Source organism: Lonchura striata, chromosome 7 (assembly GCF_050655825.1).
Source record: "Lonchura striata isolate lonStrDom1 chromosome 7, ASM5065582v1, whole genome shotgun sequence".
NCBI lineage: Eukaryota > Metazoa > Chordata > Aves > Passeriformes > Estrildidae > Lonchura > Lonchura striata.
Window position 1 is genome coordinate 2,261,384 of NC_140709.1, and position 25,618 is coordinate 2,287,001.

The 25,618-nt window shown below is 44.0% G+C and overlaps 1 protein-coding gene across 1 annotated transcript in view; it reads right to left on the reverse strand.

Moving 5' to 3' along the window:
- Positions 1-23,958, reverse strand: part of KIF5C (kinesin family member 5C) — a 73,475-nt gene extending 49,517 nt beyond the window's left edge. The window contains exons 1-2 of the mRNA XM_077784890.2: positions 23,797-23,958; positions 1,233-1,323 (exon numbers count right to left, since the gene is read on the reverse strand). Of these exons, the coding sequence (XP_077641016.1) occupies positions 1,233-1,323; positions 23,797-23,922 (217 nt within the window). The 5' untranslated portion in view covers positions 23,923-23,958. The remainder of the gene's footprint in view (positions 1-1,232; positions 1,324-23,796) is intronic.
- Between the last annotated feature and the right edge of the window lie 1,660 nt (positions 23,959-25,618).

Sequence of the window (25,618 nt, forward strand, 5' to 3'; positions counted from 1 at the left end):
TCCTGCAAAATCCAAATCAACACACGCTTAAGCTCTACCTCCACCAGGATTTTGGGAAGAGTTTTCCATTCCATTTGGTTCAGAAAGACAACTTAGTTCAGCAATTCAGTTGTTCTGACAACTGAATTTATAAAACTATAAAAGAATATTTGTAAAAATAAATCCTCTCACGGAGGATTTTATTCCTCTCAGCATTTTCAGAGGAGAACCAGATATAAAAACAAATCCCCAGGCAGCACACCCTGCAGGGCTGGAACAGCCCCCCAAATTCCAGTTTTTATTCAAGGCTCTCCCATCTGAGGGCAGAGCTGCTGAAATCAGACCCCTCTGAGAAGAATTTTTTCATTTCTGCTCTCCAGCACCAAATAATTTCCTCTTTGCTCCTTCCCCCCATCACCCCAACCCAATTTGGGGTGCTCGAGGCTGTTTGGCTCACTCAGATCAATTTCCTGCAGAGCTGCTGCCGGGGAAAATGCAAAAATTAAAAAGCAAGGGCAAAATAAAATGCAAAATAAAATGCAAAATAAAAATCAAGGGCACAAGGCCAGGGAACACAAGGGCTCTGCTCATAACCAATATTGGGTGCTGCAGTGTGGTCACACATCCAAACCTCAGCTCCAGGGGTGTTGGGACAGCCCAAAAATTAAAAAAAAAAAAAAGGATGGATCATCCAGCACCACAACCAAGTGTGAGGGGGATTGTTATTTTTATATTATTATATAAAATATTATTTCTATTATGATATAAAATAATGTATGTATTTTAAATTATGGGGGAGTACAGCCTGTGATTAAAATGCGCCCAAAAAATGGATTGTCAAGTGAAAACCTTGGAATTTCCACCGTTTATGAAGGTTTTGTTCCAAGAACCAGGGTGTTTTCCACAAGGAAAATTCCAGTTTGAAATGCAAACTCTGCATGCAGAGCAACTCCCAAACCAGGCCCTTCCATGGCCCATCCTCCCACCCAATTTTACAGAAATTCCACACTCATCCTGCATTGAACTGCACCAAAACCACACTTTTTGCCCTTTACATCCCCAAAAAAACAAGATTTTGTGTGGAATTACAAGGAGAGTACAGGAACAACTGCTGCCATTCCTTTAGCTTTTTTGTTAGGGTTTTTTTGGGTTTTTTTTCCACCCAGACAACCCCTTAAAAAAATGGAAATACTAGGAATTAATCATGCTAAACTCCCCAAACATTTATTATCCAGTGTTCAAACAGCACCTACCTTTGACAATCTGCTTGGCACAGGCATTATAAACTTGCTCCTGGGTTGTGTTGGGAGGTAACACCCTGTCAAAGACGTAGGGCTTCCCTTGCTGCAAAACAAAAAAAAAAAGGAGAAACTCCTGAGATAAAGAACATTTCATGCACTTTCCCATCCCACTTTCCCAGCCTGATAATGCAGAATTTCCCACAGAGGAAGCTGTGCAGAGCAGGATATTTTATAGGCCGAGCAGATGGGATATTTTGGATGCTCCAAATATATATATATTTTTTTTTTTTTAATTTTTTTTTTTTAATTTTTTTTTTTTGTGGCTGGTAAATAAAAGGTAGCAGATGCTCCCTGTGTGCTCACACTGGGGTCACTCACAGCCATGGGTGTGGGACACAATCAGCTGCAGCAGCAGCAGCAGCACTTGGGAATTTCCTTCCCTTCCTGGGGATTTAGGAGGAATTGCCAGGTAAATATTGGGGGAATAATCCTGTATATATTGGGGGAGTCACCTGTAAATATTGGGGGAATAACCTAGTAAATATTGGGGGATTCATCCTGTAAATATTGGGGGAATAAGCTTGTAAATATCAAGCAAATAGCCCTGGAAATATTGGGAGAATAATCCTGTAAATATTGGGAGAATAACCTTGTAAATATTAAGGAAATAACCCTGCAAATATTGGGGGAATAGCCATGTAGATATTGGGGCAATAACCCTGCAAATACTGGGGGAGTCATCCTGTAAATATTGGGGGAATAACCTTGCACATATCAAGCAAATAACCCTGGAAATATTGGGAGAAAAATCCTGTAAATATTGCAAGAATAGTCCTGCAAATATTGGGAAAATAACCCTGTAAATACTGGTAGAAATAGCCATGTAAGGTTTGGGGGAATAATCCTGTAAATATCAAAGGAAAACCCCTATAAATATTTGGGCTATAGCTCTGTACATCTCAAGGGAATAACCCTATAAATATTGGGGGAATTGTCATGTGAATATTGGCGCAATAACCCTGTAAATATTGGGAGAAAAGTCCTGTAAATATTGCGAGAATAGTCCTGCAAATATTGGGAAAATAACCCTGTAAATACTGGTGGAAATAGCCATATAAGTTTTGGGAGAATAAACCTGTAAATATTGAGGCAATAAACCTGTAAAAATTGGGGGAACAATCCTGTAGATATCAAGGGATTAACCCTGTAAATATTGGGAGAATAATCCCGTAAATATTGAAGGAATAATCCTGTAAATATTGGGGGAATAACCTTGTCAATATTAAGGAAATAACCCTGCAAATATTGGGGGAATAGCCATGTAGATATTGGGGCAATAACCCTGCAAATACTGGGGGAGTCATCCTGTAAATATTGGGGGAATAACCTTGCACATATCAAGAAAATAACCCTGGAAATACTGGGAGAATAATAATGTAAATATTGTGAGAATAGTCCTGAAAATACTGGGAAATAACCCTGTAAATACTGGTGGAAATAGCCATGTAAGGTTTGGGGGAATAATCCTGTAAATATCAAAGGAAAAACCCTGAAAATATTTGGGCTATAACCCTGTACATATCAAGGGAATAACCTTGTAAATATTGGGGGAATAACCTTGTAAATATCAAGAAAATAACCCTGGAAATACTGGGGGGAAATCCTGTAAATATTGTGAGAATAGTCCTGCAAATATTGGGAAAATAACCCTGGAAATACTGGAAATAGCCATATAAGTTTTGAGGGAATAAACCTGTTAATATTGAGGCAATAAACCTGTAAAAATTGGGGGAACAATCCTGTAGATATCAAGGGATTAACCCTGTAAATATTGGGAAAATAATCCTGTAAATATTGGGGGAATAACCTTGTAAATACTGGGGCAATAACCATGTAAATACTGGGGGAAATAGCCGTGTAAATACTGGGGAATAGATATGTAAATATTGGGGCAATAATCCTGTAAATATTGGGGAAAATAGCCATGTAAATATTGGGGGAATAATCCTGAAAATATTGGGAGAATAATCCTGTAAATATTGGGGCAATAACCATGTAAATACTGGGGGAAATAGCCATGTAAATATTGGGGAATAGATATGTAAATATTGGGGCAATAATCCTGTAAATATTGGGGAAAATAGCCATGTAAATATTGGGGAATTGCCACGTAAATATTGGGGCAATAATCCTGTAACTACTGGGGGAATAGCCATGAAAATACTGGGGGAATAATCCTGTAAATGTTGGGAGAATAATCCTGTAAATATTGGGGGAATAGCCATGAAAATATTGGGGGAATAATCCTGTAAATATTGGGAGAATAATCCTGTAAATATTGGGGCAATAAGCATGTAAATACTGGGGGAAATAGCCATGTAAATATTGGGGAATAGACATGTAAATATTGGGGCAATAACCATGTAAATACTGGGGGAATAGCCATGAAAATATTGGGGGAATAATCCTGTAAATATTGGGAGAATAATCCTGTAAATATTGGGGCAATAACCATGTAAATACTGGGGGAAATAGCCATGTAAATATTGGGGAATAGATATGTATTGGCATTTTTCTGTTGCTTTAGGCTGACAGAAACTTTCCACAATCTCCAAATCACCTCAAGACCACAAATTCCAAGAGGAGGGGGGTGCCTGTGAGGTGTGACCCCGTTTCAGCCCGGGGATTTGGAGTTCCAGGAGATAATTCCCAGGTTTGGGGTCACTGTGAGACACAAGAGGTGACTCCTGATTCCAGACCTGCCCCATTCCCAGGAAACTGGGGGAGCAGCCAGCACCTACCCCAAATTCTCTCTCTTTATTCCCACACTGGGGTGCTCCCAGCTGGCCAAAGCTCTGCACTCCCAGCATCAGCAGGGCCCAAATATTCCAGAACCTTTCCCCAGATTCTCAGGATTTTACCTCCTTACCCCCATTTTGCTCATCCCAAGCTCCAGGCCAAAAATCTCAAATACAAAACCTCAAACATCCATTTATTCCCTGCTGCCATCAACCCAGCCCTTCCACAGAGCACCCCACACCTGGAATGTCAGAGAGCCCCAAAAATACCCAATTTTACCCTAATTGTGCTCAGCACAAGAAGAGGCACTGCCTGAAAAAAATGATTTATCTATCCAGGCTGAAAAGATGTAAATGTAAAATACCACAGGTCAGGTTGCCTCCTCATTAATTTTTTTTTTTTTTTTTTTTTGGGAAGCTGAAAGGCTGGAAAAATCTGAAGGAAATAAAGGAACGTGGGGGATCACAGAGCATCTTCACTGTCTGCACACAACGAGAGCAGCTGCGGGGTTTTGGGGAGGGATTTTGTGCTTCAAACCCACATTAATCCTCATTCTTTGGCCAGGAATTCCTGCTTGGGTGCGTGATGTTGGAGAAATGTTGGGATCTTCCCACTGCAGCTTCCTGAGCTGCGGCCCCAGCTCCTCGCTGCCACCTCCGCACGGCTTTGGGGGGCTGTTTGTGTCATTTTTGTAATCTCTGCTTTTCTGGCAGGTTTTCCTCAAAAGCCACATCCACCCCACAAAGGCAACACCCTCCAGATCCAAGGGCTTTGCCCCACAGCTGCAGGGAGAACGAGCAACCATGAAAATCCCAATTTTCAGCCCTATTCTCCCTATTGTCACCCTCACAAGTGGCACAACTGCTTTCTTTTTTTTTTTTTTTTTTGCTCTTTTATTTTTTTTTTCCAAATGTAACTCATCCTGCATTAAACACCAAAATCAGGCAGTAATTCAAGCAAATAAGCAGCCAGAAGGAAAATGCCCTTTTCCGAGCGACGCCAACGATTTTGTCTGCGCGCCTCCGTGTATCATTTTCCAAAGTTTCTCAGGACATGCAGGGCATTATCTGCCCTCCATAAATCACATTTCCCATCCTTCCAGCAGCCCCCTGACAATCTGCTCCATTAACTTGTGCCACTGCTGCATAATGGCTGGGATAAGTGCTCTGATCCACCCACACGATTCCTGCTGGATTGCATCCACGGGCACAGGGATGCTGCTCTGGCCCCTGGATACCACCAGAACTCTACTCAGACATATTGATAATTATTATTTCACTTCTTTGGTTTCCTATTGAGTTTAAAGGCATTTTTAAAATAATAATAATAATAAAGCAAAGAGGATTTTGCAAGCACAAAAAAGGATTTTCACCACAAACCCCCAAATTTACCCAAGCAACATCTCAGAGCAGAACTAACGCAGTCACAATTAAAGAAAGTAAAAATAACCAAATACATTTCCTGGCCTGATCAATAAATAAATCAACCTCAGCTGCTCAGAAATCCCCAGAGAGAGGAAATGAGGAGAGCTCGGAGCTCCTGCTGGGGTGAGGAGCCCTGCTGGAATTCCAGGATGAATCCCCTGTGATCCCAGGGTGGCTCCAGCTTTGGCTGTGCAGGGAGGTGACCCCTCCCCTCCAAAATAAAACCCACAAAATAAAACCCTTAGAAAACCCATGGGCAAGGTGAGAGCTGAGAACAGAATTCCCAGCTGCTGGAATGAGGAAAGGAAAAGAATAAGGAAAGGAAAAGAATGAGGAAAGAAAAGAATGAGGAAAGGAAAAGAATGAGGAAAGAAAAGAATGAGGAAAGGAAAAGAATGAGGAAAGAAAAGAATGAGGAAAGAAAAGAATGAGGAAAGGAAAGAATAAGGAAAGGAAAGAATGAGGAAAGAATAAAGGAAGAAAAGAATAAAGAAAGAAAATAATAAAGAAAGGAAAGAATAAAGAAAGAAAAGAATAAGGAAATTTATTCCAGAATAAACTGAATACACCACCAAGTCAAACTAAAGCATAAAAAAAAAAAAAAGAAAACCAAAACAAACCAAAAATCCTTAAATCTTGGTAACATTCCTAAAACTCATTTGGAAAATAAAGGGAAGCAAGCATCCTTGTATGAACAGGCACTGCAGAGCAAGTGGAGTCAAAGCCAGCATCACTTTTGCAGAGGGGGCTTAATTATTGATTTCCCTCAGGAATATTCCCGTGGAGCTGCTGGAGCCTGGCTCGTGGCCAGTGATCCACTTTCAGCCCTCAGTGCCAGCAGAAAGAACTTTTTAACTCCTCGCACCACATCTCCCCCTCAGAAAGCATCATTTTATTTGGGTGTGGAACTACAATTCCGGAAAGCTTGGGCATTGTTTTGAATTCAATAATTATTTAGTTATTTCCACCTTGATGCACGACCTGGAAAAAAGACTCTTCCTGAAATTAAGTATAAAGATCTCCCAAAACAAAGGCAGCTATTAAAAAATCCTCCTGAGCAACATTTTTGCATAGTTCTGACACAGCAATATTCAGAGTTGCAGCTCTCTCATCTTTATTGACTTGCACTGGTGCAAGCAAGCCACTGCCAGACTCAAAATAATCCACATTTTCTGCAGTTTTTCCCAGACCCCAGCATTTCAATTGACCCTTACAGCAATGGGAAAAGAGAATTTGGAGATTTTTTTTTTTGCTGATGAAACAATGCAAATTAACAGTTCTGGCAGAAAAGGCAGAGAAATATTCTTTGTAGAAGAAAAGGGAAAGAGAGGTGCCATAATTCCTGAAGCCTGAGACCCCTGTAACAGGAGAGAAATTGGGAATGAAAAGAGAACAGTGGATATCAGGAAAAGTTTCTTCCCACGAAGGGCGACCAAGTGATCAGGAAATGGTGGAGGGATTTCAAATCCATTTGGATGTGGCAGCTGGGGACATGGGGCAGTGGTGGCTTCAGGGAAAGGCTGGCTTCAATCTTCTTAAAGGTCTTTGCCAACCTAAATTCCACGATTGCCTGTTTTGTCACAATTCAACACTGTGATCCTAAACTACTGGTGAACATTATGGTTTTCTTTTCACAAAACCACAGTTTCCCAGCAGGAAAATCAAACCCATCCAGGGGCAGCAGTGGAAGGAGGTCAGACAAGGCCACCGTGGGGTGGGGAGAATTCATGGGTGGAGCAGGGTTTAGGATATCCCCCCCAAAAAAATAAAAATTAAAAAAAAAAAGCAGAACAGGTGGAGGTTTCCAAGCCCAGCTGTGCCATTTATTAGTGTATTTATTATATAAATACACTATAATAATAGATTCTATTTAATATATAATATATATTATTACAATATTATATTATGACAATGTCATTGTTACAGACGATATTATAGACATTGTTATATATGATATTATGTGGTTTAATTATGTGAGTTGATGTCAGCTTTGTTAAACCTAAACTGGCAGATTTATCAGGAGATTTGTAAGGGGATCCTGAGCCCGCAGAGGTCACAGGGCAGAGCTGGACACTGTCCCCTGTCCCCAAGGGTGGCACAGGGACATCCTGGCACCCCCAGCAGGGGAAGCACCTCCTGAGGGGGATAATTCACCCCTGGGGAATTCTGGAAGGAATTCCAGGGGGGATTCCTGCATTGGTTTGGATGATGTGGGTTGTTTTCCTGATCTCCTGCACGGGCAGGCAGGTTGAGCTGGGCTCAGATTGTCACTGCACGGCTCAGAGGGTCACAAGACCCCGAGTCACAAAACCTTTTAAGGATTTATTTACCAATAAAACATTGCCAACAAGAATATTTGTGGTTTTGACTTAATTCTTAAATATCTCATCTTATGGACTCATGCTCATGTAATTTTTCTTAGCTAATTAAGTTACAACACAAACCTGCAGTACTGCATTCTAATTTCTTTGTTTACCTTTGTACTTTATTTTTTTTTCCTATTTTAAACTCTAAAACTCCAAACTTCCTTTTACTCAGTTTCTACCTTCAACTATAAATACACTACAGAAACTATACATACACTATAAATACAGTATAGAAAATAAATACACTATGGAATTGATACATACACTATAAAAATGCTATAGAAAATAAATACACTATAAAATTGATACATACACTATAAAAATGCTATAGAAAATAAATACACTACAGAAACTATAACACACTATAAATACACAATAAAAACTATAAATACACTATAGAAAATACACTACAGAAACTAGACACACTCTATAAATACACTATAGAAACACTATATGTGTTTCTGCTTTAAACTATAAATCCATATTCTCATTTCTAACACCTAAGTTTTCTAAGGTTTCAGACCAAATAATGAGTTTAATTCAACGCTTTAGCTTACAAACCCAAAATTCTGAGAGCTCCTTACATTTGGATTCCAACATTTGCTTGGGGTACATTATCCAGGGATTAATCCAGAGCCTAATTTATTGTGGGGCTGAATAAGAATTCCTTAAATTCAGAATTCTTCTCCCTTCCTGACTCACAAACTGAGGAGCTGAGTGCCAGCGGTGCTGGAAGCTGGAATGTTCAGGGATCTGAGCAGGATTCCCAAATTCTGGGGTGGAACAGGAATATTCCCCCTGCTCTGCACCAGATTAAAACCTCAGGAACAGAAAACACAAACTTGCAAAGGATGAGAGCAGCACCGAGGGTCCTGCACTTCCCTGCAGCATTTCCATGGAAAAGGGATGCTCCAAAGGGCTGGAATCAGGAAAGCAGAAACTCCCACAGACACAGGAGGGTTTGATCTGCAGCTTTGGAAGATTTGATGTAAAAAAAATACAATACACAGACATGAAACAGAAAAACCATAAACTTATGTTTCTATAGCTGCCAGTAAGAATATGCTTTAAATAAATGAGAAACTATGGGTAAGATGGTGAAGGGTTTATAATGTAGGGGTGGGGTTGTACAGAGTAAACTGAGAGTTTAGAAGTTAAAACAGAGTTTAAAAGTAGTAACAGAAACATTCTGTGCAAGTGACACAGAAGCCATTGGAAATATCCACAGTGCAGCAAAATAAGTAAAGGTGACAAGTTAGAAAAGTAAAATAAACCCTGTGGCAACTGTTTGTTTACAACGTTATATATTTGTTTAGAAAGCTGTATGCATTTCTTCTTGCAATGAAGAAACTTGTGACTAATCTGAGCTATGGCTGAATGCTTGCTCCTCTGAACTCTCACAGCCCCTGAGACTGATGTTTACCTGAGCAATAAAATCATTTTTAGCCTGAAAATGTCCCCATCCCTTCATCCCTGCAATGACAGGGCAGCACAGAGCTGGGGTTTTGGGCACTCTGGAAATTCCACGTAGCACGAGAAGAGCTGCAGCACCTTCAGAACCACTGCGATGTCCTTTTGGGGGGATTCTGTCAGACAAGTCCTGGCAAGAGGTCATTGCAGGGTAAATTCTGCTCAAACCCACTGCCCCACCCAAAATACCTGCTGAAAACCTGTGTCAAACCCCAAATATGTGTTCAAACCCCATGCCACACCCCAAATACCTGCTCAAACCCCATGCCACACTACTGGGGGAATAGCCATGAAAATATTGGGGGAATAATCCTGTAAATGTTGGGAGAATAACCCTGTAAATATTGGGGGAAATAGCCATGTAAATACTGGGGAATAGCCATGTAAATCTTGAGGCAATATTCCTGTAACTATTGGGGGAATAGCCATGTAAATATTGGGGCAGTATCTCAAAGTACCTGCTCAAACCCCACGCCACACCCCAAATACCTGCTGAAAACCCAAAATACCTGTTCAAACCCCATGGCACACCCCAAATACCTGCTGAAAACCCAAAATACCTGTTCAAACCCCATGGCACACCCAAAATACCTGCTGAAAACTGTGCCACACCCCAAATACCTGTTCAAACCCCGTGCCACACCCAAAATATCAGCTCAAACCCAATGGCACACCCCAAATAACTGCTCACACTCCGTGCCACACCCAAAATACCTGCCCAAACCTAGAACACCTGCTCAAACGCTGTACACACCCCAAACACCTGCTCATTCCCCATTCCACACGAAATTCCAGCTCAAACCCCACACCACACCCCAAATACCTGCTCAAACCCTGAGCCCCACCCAAAAACCCTGCTCAAACCCCATGCCACACCCAAAATACCTGCTGAAAACCTGTGTCAAACCCCAAATATGTGTTCAAACCCCACGCCACACCTGAAATACCTGCTCAAACCCCAAATTCCTGCTGAAACCCCATGCCACACCCCAAATATCTGCTGGAAACCCCATTCCACATGAAATTCCAGCTCAAACCCCACACCACACCCCAAATACCTGCTCACACTCCATGATGTACCAAAAACCCTGTTGAAACCCCATGCCACACCCAAATACCTACTGGAAACCCAAAATACCAGCTCAAACCCCACGCCACACCCCAAATACCTACTGGAAACCCAAAATACCAGCTCAAACCCCACGCCACACCCCAAATACCTGCTCAAATCTCATCCCACACCCAAAATACCAGCTCAAACCAAAAATTCCTGCTCAAACCCCATGCCACACCCCAAATACCTGCTGGAAACCCAAAATACCAGCTCAAAACCCGTGCCACACCCAAAATACCTGCTCAAACCCTGTGCCACACCCAAAAATCCTGTTCAAACCCCATGCCACACCCAAAATACCTGCTCAAACCCTAAATACCTGCTCAAACCCCATGCCACACCCAAAATACCTGCTCAAACCCTAAATACCTGCTCAAACCCAAAATTCCTGCTGAAACCCCATGCCACACCCCAAATACCAGCTCAAACCCAAAATTCCTGTTCAAATCCCGTGCCACACCCCAAATACCTGCCCTCAAGCACGAGCACTTGAGGAAGAGCTAATGATACAAAAATCATAAATTTTAATAATCAGAGAAAAGCAAGGAGAATTTCCCCTGGGCCAAGAGGGAGCTGATGTTGAGGGCACTGGGAGGTCCAACCCAGTCTGGGCCAGTTCCACCCAAATTCTGATCCCAAAGAGCCAAATCCAGCTCTGCCGGGGGAAGGGAGAACGGCAGCATCGGGAGCAACTGCACATCTAGCTAGCACTGCTTCGGGTGAAGCAGCACAGCCATTTACCACAAAATAAATCATATATATTTTATATATATATATATATATATATATATATATGTGTATATATATATATAATATATATATATATATATATATGTGTATATATATATATACACATATATATATGTATATATATATGTATATATATATATTTATATTTATATATTTATATATTTATATATTTATATATTTATATATTTATATATTTATATATTTATATATTTATATATTTATATATAATATATATATTATCCAATTATTCTAATATATTGCGTATCAATACATTATATTACCGTATCATAACATATAATGTTATAGTAATATTACTATAATAATTATGTCATATCTAATGATAATATTATAATATATAAGATGTAATATATAATAATAAATATAATTAATATAATATCATATCACATAATCTCCTATATAACAATGTCTATATCATATATAACAATTACATTGTAATAATATAATATTGCAATATATATTTTAAATAGAATATATTATTAAATATAGTGTATTTATATAATATTGTATTTATATAATATATATTCTATATGATGTCTTTATATAATACATATGAATATATATTATGTAGTATATATTATATATTATATATTATATATTATATATTATATATTATATATTATATACTATATATTATATACTATATACTATATATCATAATCACATATAATATATCATCTATTATACATTATATAGTGTATATTATATCACATATTATATATTATATGTAAGATATTAGAATTTGATCACATATCATATATTATATATGGTATATTATATATTATGTGATATATTATATATAATATATAATATATTATATATTATATATCATATATCATATATCATATATAATATATCATATATTACATATCATATATTACATATCATATATCATATATTAAATATTAACTAAAGCCTGGCTCATTTTAATGAATACACGAGTGTTCCATATTTAGTGGCTCACTCTGATCCATTCTGGCACCAAACCACCTCAGTTTGGGTTTTCCTCCCATTTTCCCCCAGCTCCTCCCACCGTTCCCACCTTCCTCCTGCCCAGCCCCAGCATCCCACGAGGCACAAAAATCAGTTTTTTTTTTCTGCTGGCAGCATCTGAATTTGAAATGTATGGCTGAGTTTATTCCATAATCCTCAGAAAATCTGGGCTGCACACAGAGAATAAATCCTCCATCTCCAGCACGAGCAAACAGATTTTTTTTTTTTCACTCCAGGAAAATGTTTCTCCACGTGCTCCTGTGTAGTGGGATGAGTTTTGCTTTTAGGATTTTGTTTTTTTGCTTTGAAGTTAAATTGTGGGAGATGCCACGAAGGGAGAAAGAATCGAGGCAAGTGACAGCAGCTTCACAGGGGGTGAGCCAGAAAAGGGGGAGAAAATACAAAAACACAGGGAGAGGTCCTGAGAGGAGAAAAAAAGGCAAAATGCAAGATAAAAGGGGAGCAAGGGGGAAAAGGAGCAAAAAAGAGAGGGGGGGAATAATAGAAAAGGAGAGAGGGAGAAAACAATAGAAAAGGAGAGAGGGAGAAAAGCAACAAAAAAAGGAGAGAGGGGGAAAATAAAAGAAAATGAGAGAGGGGAAAAAGTAATGGAAAAGGAGAGAGGGGGAAAATAAAAGAAAAGGAGAGAAGGGGGAAAATAAATAATAGAAAAGGAGAGGGGGAGAAAAGTTATAGAAAAGGAGAGAAGGGGGAAAATAATAGAAAAGGAGAGAGGGAGAAAAGTAAAGGAAAAGAGAGAGGGGGGAATAAATAACAGAAAAGGAGAGAGGGAGAAAATAATAGAAAAGGAGAGAGGGAGAAAAGTAATTGAAAAGGAGAGAGGTGGAAAAGCAACAAAAAAAAGGAGGGGGGGGAAATAATAGAAAAGGAGAGAGGGAGAAAATTAATGGAAAAGAGAGAGGGGAAAAAATAATAGAAAAGGAGAGAGGGAGAAAAGTAATATGAAATAAAAGGAGATGCTGGGATAAAAGGGCATGGGAGAGGAGCAGAGGATGGATGTGACTGGAGGTGCAGGAACAAAAATCCAGATTTTCTGGCAGGATTTTTGGCAGATCCTCCCCAGGTGAATGAGGTGAGACCCCCCAGCCCTGGGAGAAGCTGCAGCATCCCCCCCCAGCTCCCTGCTCCAAATCCAGCAGGGATTGCAGCAGTGCAGGCAAGGGAAAAAAAATGAGATTACAGCTGCAGAAAAAACCCAACTTCTGCAACAGCCTGGCTAAAAATACTCCTTAACCCAGTTCCCCCAATTCAGAGAAATCCCTCCTGCTCAGCCTCTCCTAAACGGGGGAATAATTCAGCAGCCAGGATAATTCCTGGGTGTCAGGGTGGCTTTGAAATTCAATTTTACCCCTCAGAACCAGAGGTTTTTCAGCTCAGGAGCTGCCAAAATCATCTTTTGCTGACTGGAAAATGCTGCCAGAACAAGAGTATTTTGGGAGATTTGGTGCTGCCAAAAAAAAGGCGTGGAAGGTTTTTAGGGTTGTTTAATGTGGTTTTGGTATCAAATCCTCCTCGAGGAAATGTTCTGCAGAACCAGCTCCGTTTTTCAAGGTTCACTTGAAAAACTTGAGCCAGGAGAGAGATTTTTACACCAGCCCAGAGCATCTCCTGCCCATCACCAAAACCAGGCAGTGCAAAGGGAGTTCTCTCAGCTGAGAGAGAAAAAATGAATCACTTTTAGCAAAAAATACTATTAAATATTTAAGTTTTTGTCTCTGGATACTCATTTCTCATGGGGGGAAAAAAAAAAATCTTGGTGTCAACGAGGCTCTGTCTCACAGTTGGAAAATAGACATTCTCTGAAGCTGTCCTGTCACCAATTATTGATATTTTAGCAGGAATCTGGTGACAATCACAAGCATTTCCCACAAAAATGGAAATTTTTAAATTTTTAATATTTTTTTTTAAATCCAAAACCCCCAAAGGCCATAAATATATAAAAATGGATGGACAAAACCATCAGCAGCCCCATGCCTGAGCCTCCACACCTTTAAGGCTGCGAGAGATCCCATTTTGGATATTTTGAGGTGATTTTTTGCTGCTGTGTTTGCTTTGTTTTGCCAGGATTATTTAAGTATGCAATGTTTTCCCACTGCAAAACCCAAATAAACGGAATTAAGGCGTTTTTTCAGCACCATTGTCCCACGTGCACCTTCCAGGGGAGCTGGAAAAACAAAAATTGGCAACACCACGGGTAAATCCAAATTGTCAAACAGCTCCAAATCCCTTTTCTGCCTCCACCCCTGGCTTTTAAAATGTTGCAGCAACACCAAATCAAGCAAAAAAAGGGGAAATAAAGAGAATAGGAGACACCTCAGGCAGCACAGAACGAGGAATTTTGGAAGAAAACAAATCCCAAGTGAGGCCTTTTCCTGACAACAGGAAGGACACCCAGGGTAATACCCAGGGTGCCAGCAGCAGAGTAATAAAAACCAAAGTTAAATAAATAAAATCGATTAAAATCAAAATGAAATAAATAAAATCAATGAAAATCAAAGTTAAATAAATAAAATCAATGAAAATCAAAATTATATAAATAAAATCAATGAAAATCAAAATTATATAAATAAAATCAATGAAAATCAAAGTTAAATGAATAACATCGATAAAAATCAAAATTAAATAAATAACATCAATGAAAATCAAAATTAAATAAATAAAATCAATGAAAATCAAAGTTAAATGAATAAAATCGATAAAAATCAAAATTAAATAAATAACATCAATGAAAATCAAAATTAAATAAATAAAATCAATGAAAATCAAAATTAAATAAATAAAATCAATAAAAATCAAAATGATATAAATAAAATCAATGAAAATCAAAATTAAATAAATAAAATCAATAAAAATCAAAATGAAATCATCTTTACTCCCAAACCCATTTCCCCACAGAAACTCCTACAAAAAGGGACCAGCAGATCAATATTAAAGCCCTACAAATGGCATTGCACCCTTAATTTTCTCTTTTTTGAACAGCTTTGATTCTCCTGGCACAGTTTGAAACCCTGAGCACACACAGGAGCTTCCCTGGGACAGGGAGCCTCGGGAAAAATCCTCTCCAGTGGAGCACAGAAAGTGCCCCAAATAACCCCAAAAAACCCCCAAAAACCCCAAATCTCACTGCACCAGGCTCAGCAAACACTTGAAAAAACAAATCCAAGCCCCAGTGGTTGGTTGGTGCATCCCAGGGGAAGGAAAAGGACTGGGACTACCCAGGAATGATGTTTAAAACTTCTAATCCCCAAAAAAAATGAGCTACCAGAGTGTAAAAGACAACACAGGGTGGATTAAAACTCCATTTTTCTGTGGTTTGACAGTTTAGCTTGTTGAAATCCATCAGCTCTACTTTAAGTTTTGAAGGTTTAAGCAAAAAATCCATATTTTTGATAGGATAGGTTTGGAGAAGGATGCCCACGAGGGACTGGGGAAAAGGGCAAAAAACAAAACAAAAAGATGCCCTGAGAAAACACAAAAGAGAAATTGCCTGGGTGAGGAAATGTGCTTTTCATTCTGAGTAAATCATCTTTGCAGCAGCTCCATCAATGCACAGAAACCATTTTCACACCTGAGTTGCCACTGCTCTTTTAGAAAACAGGAGAGCAAACACAGGAGCAGCTTCATCCATAAAAAACACCTCGATCCCTGCTGGACAGCACGGACAGGGAAGCCTGGAAAAACGGGAATTATCCATGCCAGAGGGAGAACAGCTGAGGAGGCAGAGGAAAATCAAACAAACCATTGGGTTTCCCTGCATTTACGATATGTTTGTATCCCCAAAGTCCTTCTCAGCAAACCAAAACCAGCCCTTCTTCCTTTCAAACCAAACCCTGCCCAGTCCTTGTGAGGTTTGTAAAGGATTCCCAAAAATTTGACTGAAAGCTCACACAGCCTCGGAGAAAAAGTCTGGACAAAAATCAAGTTTGCATGCAAACCGTGAGATAAGGGATTGTAAATGCTGGTAAACCCAAAGGGAAGAAATTATGGTGTCTGACTCAGTTCAGAAGCTGAATTATTTCTTTATTATAACTATGCTAAAATACATTAATATAATATATAAAAGGAGGATATTAAAACTACACACTGCTTTCTCTGACTCTCACTCAACTGGTGCCCCTCTCTGAGCCCAGCCCCAGGTGGGTTGGATTGGATTGGATTGGATTGGATTGGATTGGATTGGATTGGATTGGATTGGATTGGATTGGATTGGATTGGATTGGGTTGGATTGGATTGGATTGGATTGGATTGGATTGGATTGGCCACCAGCTCAAACAATCCTCACCAGAATCCAACCCAGCATCACCCCAGGGAAACAATTCTCCAAACACATTCCACATGGGAAAAACCAGGAGCAGGAATTGAAATTGTTTTCTCTTCCATTTCTCTCTGTGCACCTCCATGAAAAATCCTGAGAGGGAGAGAAATGTGCTGCCACAATAAGATGTGCAGACTGAGGAAGGAATGGAATGGAATGGAATGGAATGGAATGGAATGGAATGGAATGGAATGGAATGGAATGGAATGGAATGGAATGGAATGGAATGGAGATGTTCTGTCTCTCATTGTCCCTCTTCCACAGAACTGGAAACAAGTTTCAACAAGTTTCAAGCCATGACCATTTATTTTAGAGAATTACAGCTGTGAAAGATGAATTGTAGCAGGACCTCGTGGGGAAAAGTTACAGGTGATGGTGTTAGAGTATTACAGTATTTTGTGGAAAAAGCTAAAGGGCTTAAAAACATTTAAAAGGGATTTCAACCGTGAAATGGGGGTGGCTTCTGATAAAAAATGTAAAACTCAACACCATTCTATGTCTCACCCTTCTACAAGACCAATAATGGAATAAAAATCTTTTAAAACCCCTCTCAGTTGCCCCGTCCCTGTAGAACTGAGATTTTTCAACCAAAAAAAAAAAAAAAAAGAGGAAAAGAGGAGCTGGGAAACAGCAGAAGGAGCAAGGAGCAGGTCCCAGCTGGAGGGACCTGCCAGGAGAGCACCTCCCATCCTCTGCCAGCTTGTCCACCGAGGCACAGCCTCACATCTCCCATCCAGAAGGAGCTTCTGGCAGGAGTTATTTATAGACACACCAGGAACAAAAATCCTCCACAGGCACAGGGCTTGTGGCTCTGGGGGTAGAGATGGACACTTGGCTTTTGGTAAAAGCTGCACACATAGAAAAAAATCTCAGCAGGGCAGTTTTTAATTTTTTTTTTTTTTTTAACTAGCCATTTACCCATTATCCCAAGGATTAATTTATTTTTTTAAGTCTGTTTTACCCACAAGTGTTTAACAGCACTTGGAGATCTCTGCACAGGAGGGATTTTAGAACGTGCTCTTCACTAGCACAAACTCTGCTGACTTCACTGGTGTTTATATACAATAAAAGATAAAGCACAGCCAAATATTTTAGGGATGAAAATAAGTGAGAATCTTTCCACAAGACATTCCGAAACGTTCTTATAGCAGAAAGCATTAAAAAACAAAAAAAAAATCAATTAAATAAAAGCACAGATGGGAATCGGCCACCAATGTTTGCTTTCCTTTCTGTCACAGAATATTCCCAGCTGGAAGGGACCCACAGGGCAGATCCAGCTCCCAGCCCTGCACAGAATTCCTTCCCTGGGATGTGCCACAGCAGAGCAGCAGTGACCAGGCACAGCAGGATCACGTTTGGTGATGCTTTGTTTGCTTTGGGGCCACATCACTCATTTCTGTGCAATTATTTCACAGCAGAATCTCCCCTGTGGGAGCCAAACCCAATCCTGGGGGATGCTGCCACTGATCCCAGAGCTTTCCTGGATCCCCCGGGGTGGGCAGAGAGGGGAGGGGGAGGCTCAGCCTGAGCCGGGCTCTGCAGAGCTCAGCAGCTCCGGCTAAGCCAGGCTGAAAATCCCTCCTGCAGCACCAGGAGCAGCCTTGTGTCCCTGCCTGGGAGCAGCACCAGCTCCCCGAGCTGCTTTGGGAATTCTGCTTCCCACCAGTGCCCAAGACCACCCTGGGTCAGGGGCTCCGTGTGGTGGAAAAGTCTCTCCTCCAGCCCGAGCTTCCAAAGGAAACTCAGCAGTCTCTGTTGTTTGGTCTCAAGGCAGTTTATTGCAAATTATCTAAAAGATTTTCTCCTTGGGCTGCTGTGGTTTGAGGCACACACACACCCTGACATCCTCTCTGACTCCCGACTGCTTCTTCTCTCCCGCCCAGGGCTGCTGCTCTCTTTTATATGGTACATTACGTGTGACATGTTACAGTTTTCCCAATGCCCATTACCTATATTAAATGGTGATTTTCTATCTTTTATATGGTACATTACATGTTACATGTTTACAGTTTTCCCCAATGCCTGTTACCTATATTAAATGGTGATTTTCTATCTTTTATATGGGACATTACGTGTTACATGTTTACAGTTTTCCCCAATGCCTATTACCCATATTAAATGGTGATTTTCTATCTTTTATATGGTACATTACCTGTTACATGTTTACAGTTTTTCCCAATGCCTATTACCTATATTAAATGGTGATTTTCTATCTTTTATATGGCACATTATGTGTTACATGTTTACAGTTTTTCCCCAATGCCTATTACCCATATTAAATGGTGATTTTCTACTCTAAACCAATCTGTGAGTGCCAACATCACCAAGAACATGGAGGCAAGGAAGGAGAAAGAGGGAGGACAGGGCAGGCCCAAATCCCAAATCCATCTGAAAACCTCTGACCCCATGTACAAAACCAAAACCCCCTGTACAGTACTCAGAAATTCTTCCCTCTACTTTATGACTACTTCTACTCTAATATCTAAACTTATCTAAACTTTTGTGACTTCTTGCTCTTCCTGCAAGGTTGGTAACTCATCCCATGTCTCAAACCCAAAATCCCAGCTGTTTCCAGCTGTGCCAGGGTCTCAAATGCTTCTGACCTGGACCTGGAACCTCCAAAAATGTCTGAGGGACATTTGGAGTTCCCACACACCAGGAGATGTTTGCCTGAACGATCCCCCCGGAGCAGCCCCGTGCTGCCTGCTCCAGACCTAGGAGAAAAAAGGAGGTGAAAACATGAAACCACCACCCCCTCCACGACTCAATTCTTATTTCTTTTCCATCGGAGCTGGCTGGAAGGATAAACCCAAACCCTAAACCCAAGGCAGGGATTATCCCAGCAGGTGCTGAGGCTCTCTGCATCCTTCCCTCCCAGGTGCTCAGGGACAGAAGCCCCTGGAGGATCAGGACACGCTGTGGGAGCTGCTGGGCTCTGCCCCCCCAGCAAACAGCCCCACGCTCCCCACGAGCAGCAAGCCAGGCAGAAAAACACATTTTTAGGTCTGTGAGCCAGCACAATCCATCAGAGAGTCACCTTGAGGCTGCGGAGGAGCAGAGGGAGGTAAAGGAAGCTGCAGCCAAGCGCAGAGGGAAGCCCTGGGCTTATCCCCTTCTTTATCCCCTTTCCCTGCCCTGCTTGCAGGGGAGATTCACCTCAAGGGATTTTTGCTGTTGAAACCTCCTGGCAGAATGGAAACACGAGAGTTTTTGTCTGGTTGGAGGAAAGGGGAATTCAAGGGAAAAGGTTTTCACCCTGCGAGACGGATGGGAGACACCAAATAAAGCCAAACCCCAAAACCCAGGGTCAGATCCCAAAACCCGGGGTCAGATCCCAATGCCAGGGATTTATCCAGCTGGAAAGGAGTCAGGACACTGCCCTGGGGCAGCTCTGCTCCCCCAGCCCCAGCCCAGCCTAAGAAAACTCAGTCCTACGTGGTTAAACTTTCCCTTTTTGCTGCTCCAGAAATACCAAGTCATGATCTGTCATTTTTTTGCCCAAGGGAAGTGTAACAAGAGATGACAGTGGGAAATTCAGGGAGAAAGCCTTTTCCCTGTGTTTACTGGGAAGAAATAAATGTACTCAGACTTACTAGTCAGAAAAAAAAAAAAGAATTAGATGCTTCCCTTAAATCAGTTGTGTTTGATTTTTTTTCTTACATGATGACATAATTCCTCTGAGGGGAAGTGGATAGTTTTGTTTGGTTTTTTAAATTTTAATAGAAGCCTTCCCTTTCCAATCCACGGATCAAAAGTAAAAGCTGCATTGCAGTGCTTTCAAATGCTATAGTAAAACAAAAAAAAAAAGTGGTTGGTCCTGGTTTATTTTTGCTCCCAAGAGCTTTTAAAGACTAAAATCCCACTTTTCCTAGAAGGAACTCTGCTCTGGTGGTGCCTTTCTATATATCAGGACTCCTTGCCCCTGCCAGGCATTATTTGTTGGAGCAAAGCAGCCACTCCAAACCAATAAAAAAAAATAAAAATAATAAAAAAAACAGCAGCGCTTCCCACTCCTACTGCAGTGGGATCCACTGGGGATCGAGTTACACCAGAGCTCAGGGCTGCAAATAAAGAGGACAAAGAATAAGGGAAGATTTCTGTGCTCACTTCCACTCCACCAAAGCACAGCTCTTCCCACTGAGCTCCAGCTGATGGCTCCTCCTCGGAAAACAGAGGCTGCATTTGAGGACATATTGCATTGCTTGAGCTGATTAAAATCCTAAATAATTACAATTTTTGCCTCAGGAAAGGAAAGGCAAACTCGAAGCCTCTGACTAGATTTTTTCAAGATAGCAAATCACCCCCCAGCTTGAATGTCGATGTAAAAGAAATATCTGTATAAATAAATACACGCACTTTCCTTGTTTCTCTCGATTTTTTTAATGTCCATGGTAGGAAATTACAAGTTGCTGGTTTCTTTTTCTTTTTTTTACCCTCACCAAAGGAATTATTTCCTGCCTCCAAGACAAAAAAAATCCTTTTCCAAACCATCACAGTTACTGTTTTCCCAGCCAACAGATATTTTATAGACAAAGACACATTATGAGTGGGGAAAAGAGAATTCTAAACTCCGATTCTCTTCAAAACGCTGTAAAGGATTTACAGGAGCTGCATTTTAATCTGCTTTTAATATGTCTGAGGGTTTATTGATTTAGGGGGAGGGGAGCTCGCTGACATTTGTTTCTTAAACATCACAATGGCACAGAGACATTTTCCCTCCCAATATCTGCTGGCCAAATCCAGCCCTCTGCTGCTGCCCAAGATTGATAACCAATTTGATTATTCTATTGTTAACAGGCTGCTGGGGGTGCCACAGCTTTAACCTTCACAGAAAGACAATTAATTTGGCAGGACAAGAGGGCATTTCATATTAAAAGAAAATAACAACCACAAGCTGTTTATGCTCATAATTCACACTTTTTTTTTTTCCCTCCCCTCACGGCTGTTCTGCAACTTTCACCAGCAAAGTTTCTGATGACCTCAAGGTTCTGGTTAAGGATTTTAACAAATTGTGCAAGGAGCTGTGCTGGCAATTAATTGTAGGGTCTTTTCATCACCATACAGCAGAGAACATGTTATTGATGACCAGCATATGAAATAGATGTCACAGATGACCAGCATATGAAATATTTATATATCATATAATATATATAATAAATATATATGAAATAAAGCACCACAGACCAGGCTAAACCAAAAATCTGACCGTGAACCCCCACCCAAAGTGGCACTGGGGGTTCTGAGCGCTGCCCTCTGAGGGACCTGCTCCAGGAGAGGGAAAGGAGAGGGAATGGGAAAATGGAGAGGGCAAGGGGAAAGGGAGAGGGAAATAGGAGAGGGAAATGGGAGAGGGAAAATGAGAGGGAGAGGGAAAATGAGAGGGAGAGGGAAATGGGAGAGGGAAAGGGAGAGAGAAAAGGAGAGGGAGAGGGAAAAGGAGAGGGAGAGGGGAAAGGAGAAGGAGAGGGGAAAGGAGAGGGAAAAGGAGAGGGAAAAGGAGAGGGAGAGGGAAAAGGAGAGGGAGAGGGAAATGGGAGAGGGAAAGGGAGAGGGAAATGGGAGAGGGAGAGAGAAAAGGAGAGGGAAAAGGAGAGGGAGAGAGGGAAGGGGGAAAGGGAGAGGGAAATGGGAGAGGGAGAGAGAAAAGGAGAGGGAAAAGGAGAGGGAAATGGGAGAGGGAGAGAGAAAAGGAGAGGGAAAAGGAGAGGGAGAGAGGGAAGGGGGAAAGGGAGAGGGAAGCTGCTGGGCTGGGAAGGAGCCGCATCCCGAGCCTTTGTTCCCATGAAAGCCCTGGAGCAGCCGAGCCCCAGCAGAGCGCGGGGGGCGCGCAGGGCCGGGCGGGGATGGGGGGTGGAGGCGATTTGGGTCCATTTCATCGTTTTAAACGCGGAAATTTAAAAAAAAAAAAAAAAAAACTCGGGCGGCATCCCGCAGCGCTGCTCAGCGCTCCGCGGGGCTGCCGGGCACGGGGATGCCGGGGTGGGGATGGGGATCCGGGATGGGGATGGGGATGGGGATGGGGATCCCGGGATGGGGATGAGGATCCCGGGATGAGGATTCCAGGATGAGGATGGGGATCCCGGGATGGGGATGAGGATGGGGATTCCGGGATGAGGATGGGGATCCCGGGATGGGGATGAGGATGAAGATCTCGGGATGAGGATGAGGATCCCGGGATGGGGATCCCGGGATGGGGATGGGGAATCCGGGATGGGGATGGGGATCCCGGGATGGGGATGGGGATCCCGGGATGGGGATGAGGATGGGGAATCGAGGATGGGGATGGGGATCCCGGGATGGGGATGGGGATCCCGGGATGGGGATGGGGATCCCGGGATGAGGATGCGGATCCCGGGATGAGGATGCGGATCCCGGGATGGGGATCCCGGGATGGGGATGAGGATGGGGAATCGAGGATGGGGATGGGGATTCCGGGATGGGGATGGGGATCCCGGGATGGGGATCCCGGGATGAGGATGCGGATCCCGGGATGGGGATCCCGGGATGGGGATGAGGATGGGGAATCGAGGATGGGGATGGGGATTCCGGGATGGGGATGGGGATCCCGGGATGGGGATCCCGGGATGAGGATGGGGATCCCGGGATGGGGATCCCGGGATGCGGCTCCGGTGCCGGCGCTGCCGCAGGGGCGCGGCGGAGGCGCGGGCGGCCGCCCCAGTCGAGCATGCCCAGTCCCCGACATGACATCAGCGCCCGAGCCCGCGGCTCCCCCGCGCCCCCCGGACCCCCGGGACCCCCGGCACCCGCGGGGACCCCCGGGCCGCTCGCCCGGTGGGTCGGGGACAGCCCGGACGGGGGGACGCGGGCAGCGCCGCCGCCCCCATCCCGCTCCGCGGCTGCGGCAACAATGGAGGGATGGAGGGATGGAGAGGGTGGGGGGATGGAGGGATGGAGGGATGGAGGGATGGAGGGATGGAGGGGAATGGAGGGATGGAGGGGATGGAGGGATTGGGGGATGGAGGGGATGGAGGGATAGAGGGATGGAGGGGATGGAGGGGATGGAGAGGATGGGGGGAATGGAGGTTGGAGGGGATGGAGGGATTGGGGGGATGGAGGGGATGGAGGGATGGAGGGATGGAGGGATTGGGGGGATGGAGGGGATGGAGGGATGGAGGCGATGGGGGGGATGGAGGCGATGGGGGGGATGGAGGTTGGAGGGGATGGAGGGCATGGAGGGAATAGGGGGGACCCGCCGGGAGCGCTCGGGGGGTGATGCTCGCCCCGAGAGGAGGGACGCTCGCCCCGCCCGCGCGGGATGCGGGATGCGGGATGCGGCAGACTCACCCCGATGACCACGGTCTCGTCGCCCTTGAATTTGGGGATGAATTTGTCGCCGCGCAGGATCTCGGCCTCGTTGAGGGGCCGGAAGCGGCACATCACCTTGATGCTGCACTCGGCGGGGTCCGCCATGGCGGCGGCGGGCCCGGCGCTGCGCGGGGCAGCGGCGGCGGCGGCGGGCGGGACCGGGGCGGGGCGGGGACCACCGGGCGGGGCGGGACCGGGGCTGGACCGGGGCTGGACCGGGACCGCCGGGCGGGGCCGGGGCTCGCAGCCCGGGCGGTGCTCGCAGCCCGGACACGCCCCGGGCCGTCCCGCAGACCCGCGGGGATGCGCGGAGCCGCCCCGGAGTGACCCCGGGGCCGCCCCTCCCAGCGCCCAGGGACAGCTCATTCTGCTCGGGGCACCTTCCATCACTCCAGGGACACTTCTACTGTCCCCTGGGACACCTTCCATCACTCCAGGGACACCTCCACTGTCCCCTGGGACACCTTCCATCACTCCAGGGACACCTCCACTGTCCCCTGAGACACCTTCCATCACTCCAGGGACACCTCCACTGTCCCCTGGGACACCTTCCAGTGTCCCAGGGACACCTCCACTGTCCCCTGAGACACCTTCCATCACTCCAGGGACACCTCCACTGTCCCCTGGGACACCTTCCATCACTCCAGGGACACCTCCACTGTCCCCTGAGACACCTTCCATCACTCCAGGGACACCTCCACTGTCCCCTGGGACACCTTCCAGTGTCCCAGGGACACCTCCACTGTCCCCTGAGACACCTTCCATCACTCCAGGGACACCTCCACTGTCCCCTGGGACACCTTCCATCACTCCAGGGACACCTTCCATCACTCCAGGGACACCTCCACTGTCCCCTGAGACACCTTCCATCACTCCAGGGACACCTCCACTGTCCCCTGGGACACCTTCCATCACTCCAGGGACACCTTCCATCACTCCAGGGACACCTCCACTGTCCCCTGAGACACCTTCCAGTGTCCCTGGGACACCTTCCAGTGTCTCAGGGACACCTCCACTGTCCCCTGGGACACCTTCCATCACTCCAGGGACACCTCCACTGTCCCCTGGGACACCTTCCAGTGTCCCTGGGACACCTTCCATCACTCCAGGGACACCTTCCAGTGTCCCTGGGACACCTTCCATCACTCCAGGGACACTTCCACTGCCTCCAGGGACACCTTCCAGTGTCTCAGGGCCACCTCCACTGCCCCAGGGACACCTTCCATCACTCCAGGGACACCTCCACTGTCCCCTGAGACACCTTCCAGTGTCCCCAAGGACACCTTCAATTCTCCCACGTTGCTCCAAGCCCCATCCAGCCTATCCTGGGTATTTCCAGGGATCCAGGGGCAGCCACAGCTGTTCTGGACAATCTCTGCCAGGGTCTCCACACCCTCACAGCAAAGGATTTCTTCCATTTCTCTGAACTAAATTTCCCCGAGTCTCTCTCCAGCTTCTTCCAGATGCTGGAAGCTGCTGTGGGCTCTCCACACAACCTTCACCACTCAACCTTCCCCACACAACCTTCCCCACACACTCAACCTTCCTCACACAACCTTCCTCACACAACCTTCTCCCCAGCATTCCCAACCTCTCCTAGGGAAGGTGCTCTAGTTTCCACATCAGCTTCGTGGTGACCCTCTGAATTTGCTCCAATATGAAACATTCATACATAATATCATATATATAATAAATATATATTAAATAAAGCACCACAGACCGAGCTAAACCAAAAACCTGCCCGTGAACCCCCACCCAAGCCCCCCTCTCCAAGCTCCAAGCTGCCCTTGGTGTCTCCCCT